Source organism: Babylonia areolata, chromosome 8 (genome assembly GCF_041734735.1).
Source record: "Babylonia areolata isolate BAREFJ2019XMU chromosome 8, ASM4173473v1, whole genome shotgun sequence".
NCBI classification, from domain to species: Eukaryota; Metazoa; Mollusca; class Gastropoda; order Neogastropoda; family Buccinidae; genus Babylonia; species Babylonia areolata.
Window position 1 is genome coordinate 1,266,065 of NC_134883.1, and position 14,121 is coordinate 1,280,185.

General features: G+C 37.3%; 1 protein-coding gene across 1 annotated transcript in view; it reads right to left on the minus strand.

The window, feature by feature from the left end:
• Nucleotides 1–14,121, minus strand: part of LOC143284952 (protocadherin Fat 4-like) — a 76,374-nt gene that overhangs the window by 43,972 nt on the left and 18,281 nt on the right. Inside the window, exons 16-26 of the mRNA XM_076592113.1 lie at nt 13,754–14,022; nt 12,836–13,012; nt 11,999–12,115; nt 11,513–11,621; nt 10,851–11,119; nt 9,931–10,107; nt 9,338–9,454; nt 8,852–8,960; nt 8,190–8,458; nt 6,632–6,748; nt 3,666–3,808 (exon numbers count right to left, since the gene is read on the minus strand). Of these exons, the coding sequence (XP_076448228.1) occupies nt 3,666–3,808; nt 6,632–6,748; nt 8,190–8,458; nt 8,852–8,960; nt 9,338–9,454; nt 9,931–10,107; nt 10,851–11,119; nt 11,513–11,621; nt 11,999–12,115; nt 12,836–13,012; nt 13,754–14,022 (1,873 nt within the window). The remainder of the gene's footprint in view (nt 1–3,665; nt 3,809–6,631; nt 6,749–8,189; nt 8,459–8,851; nt 8,961–9,337; nt 9,455–9,930; nt 10,108–10,850; nt 11,120–11,512; nt 11,622–11,998; nt 12,116–12,835; nt 13,013–13,753; nt 14,023–14,121) is intronic.

Here is a 14,121-nt window from a genome sequence, read left to right on the forward strand (position 1 = left end):
CAATATTTATTCTCTATCCTTTTGATTAATTAATTGATACATCCATCAATGTAGAAGTTAAACTAAATGACTGTTTAAGTTCATGACTTTTTAAATGTTAGATTACTCGAATCACAACATCACATTATTTAATTAGATACTCTTAAACCAGTGTTTAGTCTCTGATCTAGTGTATTAGGTCTGTAAGGTTTCATCTGTACCAACATCCATCATCTATGTTATTCTACCTCTTGCCACAGGTTTACGCATTAAACTAGCGTGAAAGCTCTCGAGCTGATAGTGGACTAGGTTCCAGGATGGAGTTTCATATTATTTAACATTGTTATGACATATCATTTTGTACCAAGGATACACAGTTAACGACCAAGTTAATACAAGCTAGATGACAAAACGTTATCATCACTTACTGAGCTTAAGTAACTTAGGTCACTTTAGATATAATGATATAGACACAGTGTAAATGTAAACACACTTAAAAAAAATGAAGTAAACCCACATATCATATATAAAAGTAATTATTCCTATATTTATCCAAAGAATCAGTTTGATGGCTAGGGTCATCTTAACATCTTCTAAATTGTCATGACAGTATGCCAAGATATAAAATATATTACTAATAATTAAGTTTTATCACATTTCCATTTGATTTACATGATTACTTGTATTTTTTCAATGTGTATATGCCAAGTGATGCGTTCGAACTTCTATCACAGTGAATTTTATTTGACGTCAGATCTCATTGTACATACATCTTCTGTTGTTTTTTCTTGCTCAACAAAATACTTTTGTGTATCTTATGTTGTTGTTTTAAAATGATATTCTTTCTAACCATATAAATCGTAACTGTAATCAAATGGATATGTCTAGAAATTAGTTTCCTTTTTACAAAAACTTGACTTTCTTCATATTTGAAAAACGGTTTGTGCAAAATTTTTACTTACTTCACGTTGAAAATTATGGAGTGGCATCTAAATGCGAAAGACTTGGTCAATTATTCCGGTCTTCGGAAATAAAGATATGCATCCCAATTTATATGGAGGACAAAAGTTTTTGAACTGCTACAGGTCTCAATAGACAACATGACAAACTAAAATATTACACCACTAAGAATAAACTTAAACACAAACAGCTACCCATAACACATCAATAGCAAAGAACCACAACTTAAAACAACAAGAAAAACACTCACAGCACAACAGACACACAAAACACCCTAACAACAAACAACACAGTCATAACTCAATCAACAAACACCAAAAATCCTCAACACAGACACAACAAAACACTCGTAAACAATTTACTATCAAACTGCTTTCACGTTGTCAACATCAATTACATTCATTTAAGAGTTATAAGGTTCCTTGGAATCAATTGGTTCCTTTCAAACCCCGTTGTGGACAGATCTACACATATTGCAGACAAATATTTTGTTTTAAATGTCTTAACAACCGTTTCTAACATGTTAGTTATCTCAATCTATCGCTCCATTTCATCTTCTATTTTTAAATTTTATTTTCAGGACTTATTCTTGAACAATGTTGCCTCGTATCCCGTGAATTGAACATTACAATATGAAACAATAATTTCTTTATAAATTCTGATAAATCATAACTGTTGTCTATTTCAGAGCAATTCTTACACTGTCAAATCACATGATTAGCTGTCTTTAAATCTTCTTACAGAACTTATTCTATAATTATACGTATTCATAAGAATTCTCAATATTACAACATACCCAAATATTTATTTAATAATCAGCATCTAATCGATTGTCATATTCGATCGCCACAGATGATTGGTAATTACAAGGAGATTTTTCATTTTAAATTAGCATTCCATCACTGTTTAGGACCTCATTTGGTCCACAACTTAATCATCTCATTAGGGTTGATCTACTCTCTGTGTGTCAGCTGGACTGACGGCTCCATTATGGAGGTTCAGTCGTGATTAAGCATTCTGTTCAACACTGTCTATTTCAACATGCTGTGAAGTACACACGATCACAAGTTAGACACCTTAATATCAAGTATATGTGTTTCCATAACAAAAATACAATGTTTACCAGCATAAGTTATTAACAGTAATATCAATTTTAATGACAAAGTGTTATTGTAACATTCCCGTTAAGTAATACAGAAATCACAATTAAAAATGGAAGATTACTAAAAGATCATTTAAATATTACATTTTATTCAGTTAAAGTATCTGGTTGACCTCGAAAATTAAATGGAAAATGTGTATAATGCCCAGGATTGTGCACACGTATTCATCATTTATAAGAATGTTTAAGTTGTTCACACGACTTACATATTGTATATCATATGCGTAATTGTCTCATTTCGTCGTTTTCGAATGCATTTTCTAAACTACGTTTATCATATCAGTGTTTTCTCGACATGTCACATTTCATTTCTATCATCTTTCTTATTTAACATTTCATACCATACGTAAAATTTCTTTATTACAATCCTTGTATCTCTAGCCTTTATCAAATAATCTCTTTTTTACATTCGATTCTTGATAAATCATTTCTTTCCTTACATTGCACAGTAGAATTATTTAGCGTATCTTGTGTCCTTTGATCATTTTCTTCTTTCCTGATTCGTTTGTGTGAAAAAAAGTATATTGCTATTCACTGTTGAGGGCTGGAAAGAATAGTTCAGTTATTGGCGGGGAGGAATATGGATGTTTTGTTCCGAAGATGTTGTACTAATTGACGATGGTACTGAATTGTGAAGGAATGAGACATAGTTTTGGGAAGAGTTGTCTTATTATTTCTCAGAGCTTGTACATAAGACAATAAAAAATTAGATAATAAAATATCCATAACATGCTTTAACAACACAAGCCACAAACACAAAAAACAACCACAAAACAACACAACACAACACACACACAACACACACAAAACACACACAACACAACAAAACCACCACACCACACACACAAACACACAACCACAACTAAACAAAATAGAGGCCAAAAGCCAACAATGCAATCATCCAAAATCACCGTATAGGAGTAAGGCCGTGAGTTACATCATCTGATCAGTTCAAAATCATCTTTGCTTAACGAAATTCTCGTTCAGAAAATCTAAAAGCTATGCTTATGTCTTTTTTACACTCTCATTATCACTCATTCTCGTCCCCAATATGTTAATTCATTTTAATTTATTTATACCCTGCGTTTCAACTTTTGAGTACTCAATAACATATGAAGAGAAAATTTGTTTCAAACCCTACTCATAATTACCTACTACAGAAGCAAATATTCTTCATTCTATCTTCCTATTTCTTCTATATGTCTCGTAATCTTCTTTCTTTCTTCATTATGTCTAAATTGAATGCTTCTTTTTCAAGAAGATTGCCAATTTACCATGGTAGAAGAACACAATACAATGACTTTAATAAAATTCCAGTGTACTAAACTCATCACTATTGTTGGATTAATTTCAGATATACCAGAAAATCCGATTAGAGCACTTGCGTCAAATACATAGAGTGAGACAGTGCTTTAATCTTCTTCAAAATATGACTCTGTTACTATCATCGTCATCACTGCTTTTTATAATGTTAAGGAATTCCTCCATCATCTCTGACATCACCACCACCACCACCATCATTATTTTTAGTTTAATCATCATCAGCATCACCTGAAATCCTGACCAGCTGGTACTTAAGGCGTCTGCCTCCTGGATGCTGACGGTGTATGAGGTACTGTCGAAGGTAGGAGTGTTGTCATTACTGTTGCCAACATTCACAGTCAATGTCAGAGGTCTGTGATTGCTGAGGTGACCCACTATCTTGTGCTGTCACCACAAGCGTGTATGACGGCACATCTTCATAATCTAGCGAGGTTGCAGTCTTCACTCTCCTGTAGCTGGATCAGCTGGAAGACCGCTGACGAGCTGTCCCCATTCACTGGAAGTGATTACAGTACGCTGTGATATCAAGCATTACAGTGTTAAGAAACATTACTGTCTAATTATCATACTATGCAGCATGTACCACAGTCACAAGAATACACAGTAATAACACATAATATCGATTCAACAAATCAATTTATCAAAAATAAAAGTTTTTGCCATAAGTTTTCAGCCTGATGAACAGTCAATTTAAATCCCTCGAAATGTTAAAAGTTCTAAACTTATGAAAGAAAATAAGAATTTCTAAAAGAAGATTACAACACCTTTAACATTTGTTCTTTTACCTATTTGGGAAGTGCACTTTGGGGGCTCTTCTCATCACTCTGCAAATTTTGTCATAACTGCCCCATTGTTGATTATCCATCTGACTTATTTTCAACAGTCGTTTTTAGTACTTTCTGACCCATCATTTGATTTTTACATATCAAATATTACTTGTATTCATTATCATTCGTTGTTTCCTCCCGACATACATTTTCTTTTATAGAATCTGTTGTTATTTCTTGGTCAAATACTTCTACTTCATTATCATTCATGAATTGTTACTCACATAAAACCAGTCGAAATTATACTTTGCTTGCAATAATTCTCTTCTTTATTCTGCAATTTAGATGGTTTCGAAAAACTGACAGGCTGACATGTTGAGGTGTGGTGGGTAACAAAAGATGTGGTGATCTGAGTTTCTGATTTTCTCGGCTGAAAAAAAAACTTACGTAACGTGTACAGTCTGTGGAGATGAAAACAAGAATTGGTTTGTCTAGAAGACGTATGTTAGCATCTCAAAATATTTGTACATAACTCGAACAATGCTTAACACAAGGATAAACAATAGAAACAAAACCCCAACACCACAACAACACAGAAAAAAAGCAAGCCAAAAAATAACAACACATACACTACACAGTTAAACCAAAGATACCACCAACTAACATCCAACACACACCGCTAACAAATCCCCCTCCAACACAATCTAACAGAAAACACCGCGACGCACTGGACAACCACACATTTTACAACCAAAAGTTAGGACAGGACACAATAACTAATGCTATTCATTCCATATCGCTGCTTTGACGTTTCTCCCTTTCAGATACATCTGTAATTAGGAGTATGGCTATGGACACTGGTTGCTCAAGAGCGACTTGCAACAACAAAATAACCAAACGACACACAAAGCAAATATATTTTTTTCATTATTATCATCCTTCCTGTTTCTCCAATATTTTCAATTCATTCCATTTTAGATTATAAGTCTATGGACACAACTGGTTCCCTTCAAACGCCCTACTGGACAACAATAATATGACAAACAAATAAATGTCTCAAATACGATATGCTTTCTATCTAAATATCGCGACATCTCCACCATCCTCCTCTATTGACTTCTACTCATAAACCTCTCTTTCTACAAGAAACTTAGTCCTAAATAAAATATACACTCAAATCAAGAAGCAATTACAATTTCACAAACAGAACACAATACAATAGCTCAAAAAAATTCCAGTACAAACAACTATGTCTGAAATTCAAATACAAAAATCCATTAGAATTGTAAATACTACGAACAGCAATCTTCTTCAATAACCGCTTCATCTCATCACTGTTTATAATGTTAGAATTCATCAGTCTCTGTCAGACCACCGACGTTTATTAGTTAATCATCTAGTTGAATCTGCCAGTGTACTTAAGCTTCATCTGGGTGCCTACTATAGTCTGTCGAATTAAGTGTTGATTACTGTCCAACATTACAGTCATTCATCGTGTTGTGCGTCCCTACTGTGCTGTCCCCAGCGTAACGGCAATTTCATACACGTTGCAGTTAATTGATGTCCACCCGACGAGCCCTTATGAATTACAGTACGTGTGAAAACATTACATGTGAACATTACTAATTATCATACTTCAGCATGTTACAACAGTGTACACCACAGCACATCACACAAGGTATAGAACACAGCTGAAGTATCAAACTCATCAACATATGCTGGTTGATTTTCACACACAAAAATCACAAAGTTATTTGCAGGCTATAAACGTTTCAGTCCCTCAAGTTAAAGTAATACTCAGAACATGTTTGAAATGGACACAAAGGGTCGAATGTTAAACAGTCCTCCTCCGTTAAACTGTAATGACAAGAATGTAATATACACCGACATTATGCATAAGAAAATGGAATGAATGTTACCTAAAACGAACCATTAACATTTTATTTCATTTTACCTGATGTTAGAGAGTAGGTGACACTTGGGGCTTCCGTCTTCTCGATCACTATCTATGGCAGAAAATGTGGTCACTAATGCCCCAGGTGATGCTGTCTCATCGATCGTCTGCACATCATTTATCAACAGTATCATTTTATACGTTGTCTCGACCACCATCACCTCTTGATTGTTAGCATTATCATCAATCATTGACGTTGTTAGTTTTCTCATTATCAGTTCGTTGTTTTCCTCCCGACAGTAGCCATTTTCTGACTGTCATTATCATGATCAGTGATTGTTATTATCAGAATGGTCAAGAATATTACCATTGCTAACATCATCATTATCATTTCCAGTGAACTATGTTTCACTGCCCCACAGTAAAATTATCCTTTAGTACGTAAATCCTTAGTATCTTCCTTTTGTCTTGATCAAATATATCTCTTTCCTTTCCTTTTTACATTCTGATAATATTAAGAATAAGGTAAGTTGTCAGTATACTTACAACTGGGGACGACAGGTCTGGAGAAATGAATTGAGGGCTGTGGTCGTTGCTGTTACCAATAATGCTGACTGTGACTGTTGCAGTTCCTGCAATTTCTGGATTGCCCGGTTCTGCTGCCTGAAAAAAAGAGTACTTACTTGCCTATTCCCCACTGTTGACAGTGTGCTGTGGGAGAATAGAACAACAAGAATTGGTTTTGGTCGGGAGAAGGGACTGTAGTGGTTGTACTTTATTTCTTCCAGGGGATGCTTTGGTACATAACTTCGTAAACGGAATGGCCACTCTGAATCTGTACTGAGTGATGAAGAGCTAAATTAGGATATTTGCAGAAGAGTCTGTCTCCATATCAGCTTTCTATCAGACAGACACATAGAAACAATAAGGCAGATGCTCAATAATAATAAGTTATTTACAATCGACACATACGCACAACACATGGGCTTTATACACCACACACACAAGCACGCACACATACACACAATCACACACACACATGCACCACACACACGACACACCACAACACACACACACAAACACACAATAAAGCAACACCAGACACAAACACACACAACGACGCCACACACAGAACACACACACACACTACACCTTTACAACCAAGATATAGGAAAGTAAGGTCCAGTGAAAGATGATCCACAGTCAATGGCTGAATTCAGGTTCCAAAAGTCCATCATGCGTGCTGTTGAATGTGCGAATTTTCTCTCCCCGTGGTTGCAGACACACAATCTGGTAATCTAAGGTGACGAAATACCTGGCGTAACCTGCAACGTGTTGCCTGAACAACTGCAGGCACATATCATACAACTCAAATGAGTCTCTCAGAAAACGACACCACATAATGCTTAATGATCATTCTTTATATCACTCATCATATCAGGCTCGCCTTTATCATCGTTTGCTCCCAACATTTTTCAGATTGTTACATTCATGTTTATGAGTAATGTGAAGGTTCTATGGGAACACACAGGGATCGTCCTTTCAGAACGCCCTGTTGACGTGGACATACAGAAAATAAACACATACTGACAGAAGCAAAATAATATATAGTCTTTCTAAATATCTGTATCACATTACCTGTATCATCTCTATCCCTATATGTCTAGCGATCAATTCTTCCATCCGTCTATCCGTCTCTCTATTTGACTGTCTAGCTGTCTGTGTAAATCTCTCTTTCTTTTTCTTGCAAGGAAGACTTATGTCTCTGAAAAAAATATGACTGAGCTCACTGGTCATCAGAAGCAATTGCACATATTTTTCACAAAGGATAGGTAAGCACAATAGCATGTAGCTTTCAAATAAAATTCCAGTGTACTAAACTCATCACTATTGTTGGATTAATTTCAGATATACCAGAAAATCCGATTAGAGTACTTGCGTCAAATACATAGAGTGAGACAGTGCTTTAATCTTCTTCAAAATATGACTCTGTTACTATCATCGTCATCACTGCTTTTTATAATGTTAAGAATTCCTCCATCATCTCTGACATCACCACCACCACCACCATCATTATTTTTAGTTTAATCATCATCAGCATCACCTGAAATCCTGACCAGCTGGTACTTAAGGCGTCTGCCTCCTGGATGCTGACGGTGTATGAGGTACTGTCGAAGGTAGGAGTGTTGTCATTACTGTTGCCAACATTCACAGTCAATGTCAGAGTCTGTGATTGCTGAGGTGACCCACTATCTTGTGCTGTCACCACAAGCGTGTATGACGGCACATCTTCATAATCTAGCGAGGTTGCAGTCTTCAACTCTCCTGTAGCTGGATCCAGCTGGAAGACCGCTGACGAGCTGTCCCCATTCACTGGAAGTGATTACAGTACGCTGTGATATCAAGCATTACAGTGTTAAGAAACATTACTGTCTAATTATCATACTATGCAGCATGTTACAACAGTGTACACCACAGCACATCACACAAGGTAATAGAACACAGCTGAAGTATCAAACTCATCAACATATGCTGGTTGATTTTCACACACAAAAATCACAAAGTTATTTGCAGGCTATAAACGTTTCAGTCCCTCAAGTTAAGTAATACTCAGAACATGTTTGAAATGGACACAAAGGGTCGAAATGTTAAACAGTCTCCTCCGTTAAACTGTAATGACAAGAATGTAATATACACGACATTATGCATAAGAAAATGGAATGAATGTTACCTAAAACGAACCATTAACATTTTATTTCATTTTACCTGATGTTAGAGAGTAGGTGACACTTTGGGGGCTTCCGTCTTCTCGATCACTATCTATGGCAGAAAATGTGGTCACTAATGCCCCAGGTGATGCTGTCTCATCGATCGTCTGCACATCATTTATCAACAGTATCATTTTAACGTTGTCTCGACCACCATCACCTCTTGATTGTTAGCATTATCATCAATCATTGACGTTGTTAGTTTTCTCATTATCAGTCGTTTGTTTCCTCCCGACAGTAGCCATTTTCTGACTGTCATTATCATGATCAGTGATTGTTATTATCAGAATGGTCAAGAATATTACCATTGCTAACATCATCATTATCATTTCCAGTGAACTATGTTTCACTGCCCCACAGTAAAATTATCCTTTAGTACGTAAATCCTTAGTATCTTCCTTTTGTCTTTGATCAAATATATCTCTTTCCTTTCCTTTTACATTCTGATAATATTAAGAATAAGGTAAGTTGTCAGTATACTTACAACTGGGGACGACAGGTCTGGAGAAATGAATTGAGGGCTGTGGTCGTTGCTGTTACCAATAATGCTGACTGTGACTGTTGCAGTTCCTGCAATTTCTGGATTGCCCGGTTCTGCTGCCTGAAAAAAAGAGTACTTACTTGCCTATTCCCCACTGTTGACAGTGTGCTGTGGGAGAATAGAACAACAAGAATTGGTTTTGGTCGGGAGAAGGGACTGTAGTGGTTGTACTTTATTTCTTCCAGGGGATGCTTTGGTACATAACTTCGTAAACGGAATGGCCACTCTGAATCTGTACTGAAGTGATGAAGAGCAAATTAGGATATTTGCAGAAGAGTCTGTCTCCATATCAGCTTTCTATCAGACAGACACATAGAAACAATAAGGCAGATGCTCAATAATAATAATTATTTACATAGACACATACGCACATACACATGCTTTATACACACACACACAAGCACGCACACATACACACAATAACACACACACACACACACACACACACACACAACCACACACACACACACACAAACACACACAACCACAGACACAAACACACACACACGCACACACAGACACACACACACACACACCTTTACAACCAAGATATAGGAGTAAGGGTCCAGTGAAGGATGATCCACATCAATGGCTGAATTCAGTTCCAAAAGTCCATCTTGCGTGCTGTTGAAGCGAAATTTCTCTCCCGTGTTGCCAGACACAATCTGGTAATCTAAGGACGTACCTGGCGTATCTGCATCTGTTGCTGACAACTGCAGCACATTTCATACAACTCAAAATGAGTCTTCAGAAAACGACACCACATAATGCTTAATGATCATTCTTTTATCACTCTTCATTATCAGCTCGCCTTTTTCATCGTTGCTCCCAACATTTTCAGATGTTACATTCATGTTTAGGAGTTATGAAGGTTCTATGGAACACACTGGGTTCGCCTTTCAGAACGCCCGTTGACGTGGACAACAGAAAATAAACACATACTGACAGAAGCAAAATAATATATTGTCTTTCTAAATATCTGTATCTCATTACCTGTTTCTCTCTATCTATATGTCTAGCGATCAATTCTTCCATCCGTCTATCCGTCTCTCTATTTGACTGTCTAGCTGTCTGTGTAAATCTCTCTTTCTTTTTCTTGCAAGGAAGACTTATGTCTCTGAAAAAAATATGACTGAGCTCACTGGTCATCAGAAGCAATTGCACATATTTTTCACAAAGGATAGGTAAGCACAATAGCATGTAGCTTTCAAATAAAATTCCAGTGTACTAAACTCATCACTATTGTTGGATTAATTTCAGATATACCAGAAAATCCGATTAGAGTACTTGCGTCAAATACATAGAGTGAGACAGTGCTTTAATCTTCTTCAAAATATGACTCTGTTACTATCATCGTCATCACTGCTTTTTATAATGTTAAGAATTCCTCCATCATCTCTGACATCACCACCACCACCACCACCATTATTTTTAGTTTAATCATCATCAGCATCACCTGAAATCCTGACCAGCTGGTACTTAAGGCGTCTGCCTCCTGGATGCTGACGGTGTATGAGGTACTGTCGAAGGTAGGAGTGTTGTCATTACTGTTGCCAACATTCACAGTCAATGTCAGAGTCTGTGATTGCTGAGGTGACCCACTATCTTGTGCTGTCACCACAAGCGTGTATGACGGCACATCTTCATAATCTAGCGAGGTTGCAGTCTTCAACTCTCCTGTAGCTGGATCCAGCTGGAAGACCGCTGACGAGCTGTCCCCATTCACTGGAAGTGATTACAGTACGCTGTGATATCAAGCATTACAGTGTTAAGAAACATTACTGTCTAATTATCATACTATGCAGCATGTTACAACAGTGTACACCACAGCACATCACACAAGGTAATAGAACACAGCTGAAGTATCAAACTCATCAACATATGCTGGTTGATTTTCACACACAAAAATCACAAAGTTATTTGCAGGCTATAAACGTTTCAGTCCCTCAAGTTAAGTAATACTCAGAACATGTTTGAAATGGACACAAAGGGTCGAAATGTTAAACAGTCTCCTCCGTTAAACTGTAATGACAAGAATGTAATATACACGACATTATGCATAAGAAAATGGAATGAATGTTACCTAAAACGAACCATTAACATTTTATTTCATTTTACCTGATGTTAGAGAGTAGGTGACACTTTGGGGGCTTCCGTCTTCTCGATCACTATCTATGGCAGAAAATGTGGTCACTAATGCCCCAGGTGATGCTGTCTCATCGATCGTCTGCACATCATTTATCAACAGTATCATTTTAACGTTGTCTCGACCACCATCACCTCTTGATTGTTAGCATTATCATCAATCATTGACGTTGTTAGTTTTCTCATTATCAGTCGTTTGTTTCCTCCCGACAGTAGCCATTTTCTGACTGTCATTATCATGATCAGTGATTGTTATTATCAGAATGGTCAAGAATATTACCATTGCTAACATCATCATTATCATTTCCAGTGAACTATGTTTCACTGCCCCACAGTAAAATTATCCTTTAGTACGTAAATCCTTAGTATCTTCCTTTTGTCTTTGATCAAATATATCTCTTTCCTTTCCTTTTACATTCTGATAATATTAAGAATAAGGTAAGTTGTCAGTATACTTACAACTGGGGACGACAGGTCTGGAGAAATGAATTGAGGGCTGTGGTCGTTGCTGTTACCAATAATGCTGACTGTGACTGTTGCAGTTCCTGCAATTTCTGGATTGCCCGGTTCTGCTGCCTGAAAAAAAGAGTACTTACTTGCCTATTCCCCACTGTTGACAGTGTGCTGTGGGAGAATAGAACAACAAGAATTGGTTTTGGTCGGGAGAAGGGACTGTAGTGGTTGTACTTTATTTCTTCCAGGGGATGCTTTGGTACATAACTTCGTAAACGGAATGGCCACTCTGAATCTGTACTGAAGTGATGAAGAGCAAATTAGGATATTTGCAGAAGAGTCTGTCTCCATATCAGCTTTCTATCAGACAGACACATAGAAACAATAAGGCAGATGCTCATATTTATATAGACACATACGCACATACACATGCTTTATACTCGACTGTTGGCCGCCTTTCTTTCTGTCTCTGGACCTTGCAATTGGAATGAACGTCCTCTTTCGCTTCGTCAAGTCTCCACACTCAGCTCTTTCAAGTCTGGCCTTAAAACCCACCTGTTCCCAAAATAGCCTCCCTTGCCTGCCTCTTACTTGTCTTTAGTTTCTACAGTTTTAGGGTTATACATGCGTGTGAATGACTGGTGCGAAAGCGCTTTGATTTGTCTCTGCACAAGATTCAGCGCTATATAAATACCATTATCATTATTATTATTTATTACACACACACACACAAGTACGTACACATACACACAATAACACACACATGTACATACACACACAGACACACACACACACACACAACCACAGACACACACACACACACAACCACAGACACACACACACCTTTACAACCAAGATATAGGAGTAAGGGTCCAGTGAAGGATGATCCACATCAATGGCTGAATTCAGTTCCAAAAGTCCATCTTGCGTGCTGTTGAAGCGAAATTTCTCTCCCGTGTTGCCAGACACAATCTGGTAATCTAAGGACGTACCTGGCGTATCCGCATCTGTTGCTGACAACTGCAGCACATTTCATACAACTCAAAATGAGTCTTCAGGAAACGACACCACATAATGCTTAATGATCATTCTTTTATCACTCTTCATTATCAGCTCGCCTTTGCCATCGTTGCTCCCAACATTTTCATATGTTACATTCATGTTTAGGAGTTATGAAGGTTCTATGGAACACACTGGGTTCGCCTTTCAGAACGCCCGTTGACGTGGACAACAGAAAATAAACACATACTGACAGAAGCAAAATAATATATTGTCTTTCTAAATATCTGTATCTCATTACCTGTTTCTCCCTATCTATATGTCTAGCGATCAATTCTTCCATCCGTCTATCCGTCTCTCTATTTGACTGTCTAGCTGTCTGTGTAAATCTCTCTTTCTTTTTCTTGCAAGGAAGACTTATTTCTCTGAAAAATATGACTGAGCTCACTGGTCATCAGAAACAATTGCACATATTTTTCACAAAGGATAGATAAGCACAACAGCATGTAGCTTTCAAATAAAATTCCAATGTACTAAACTCATCACTATTGTTGGATTAATTTCAGATATACCAGAAAATCTGATCAGAGCACTTGCGTCAAATACATAGAGTGAAACAGTGCTTTAATCTTCTTCAAAATATGACTCTGTTACTATCATCGTCATCACTACTTTTTATAATGTTAAGAATTCCTCCATCATCTCTGACATCACCACCACCACCACCATCATTATTTTTAGTTTAATCATCATCAGCATCACCTGAAATCCTGACCAGCTGGTACTTAAGGCGTCTGCCTCCTGGATGCTGACGGTGTATGAGGTACTGTCGAAGGTAGGAGTGTTGTCATTACTGTTGCCAACATTCACAGTCAATGTCAGAGTCTGTGATTGCTGAGGTGACCCACTATCTTGTGCTGTCACCACAAGCGTGTATGACGGCACATCTTCATAATCTAGCGAGGTTGCAGTCTTCAACTCTCCTGTAGCTGGATCCAGCTGGAAGACCGCTGACGAGCTGTCCCCATTCACTGGAAGTGATTACAGTACGCTGTGATATCAAGCATTACAGTGTTAAGAAACATTACTGTCTAATTATCATACTATGCAGCATGTTACAACAGTGTACA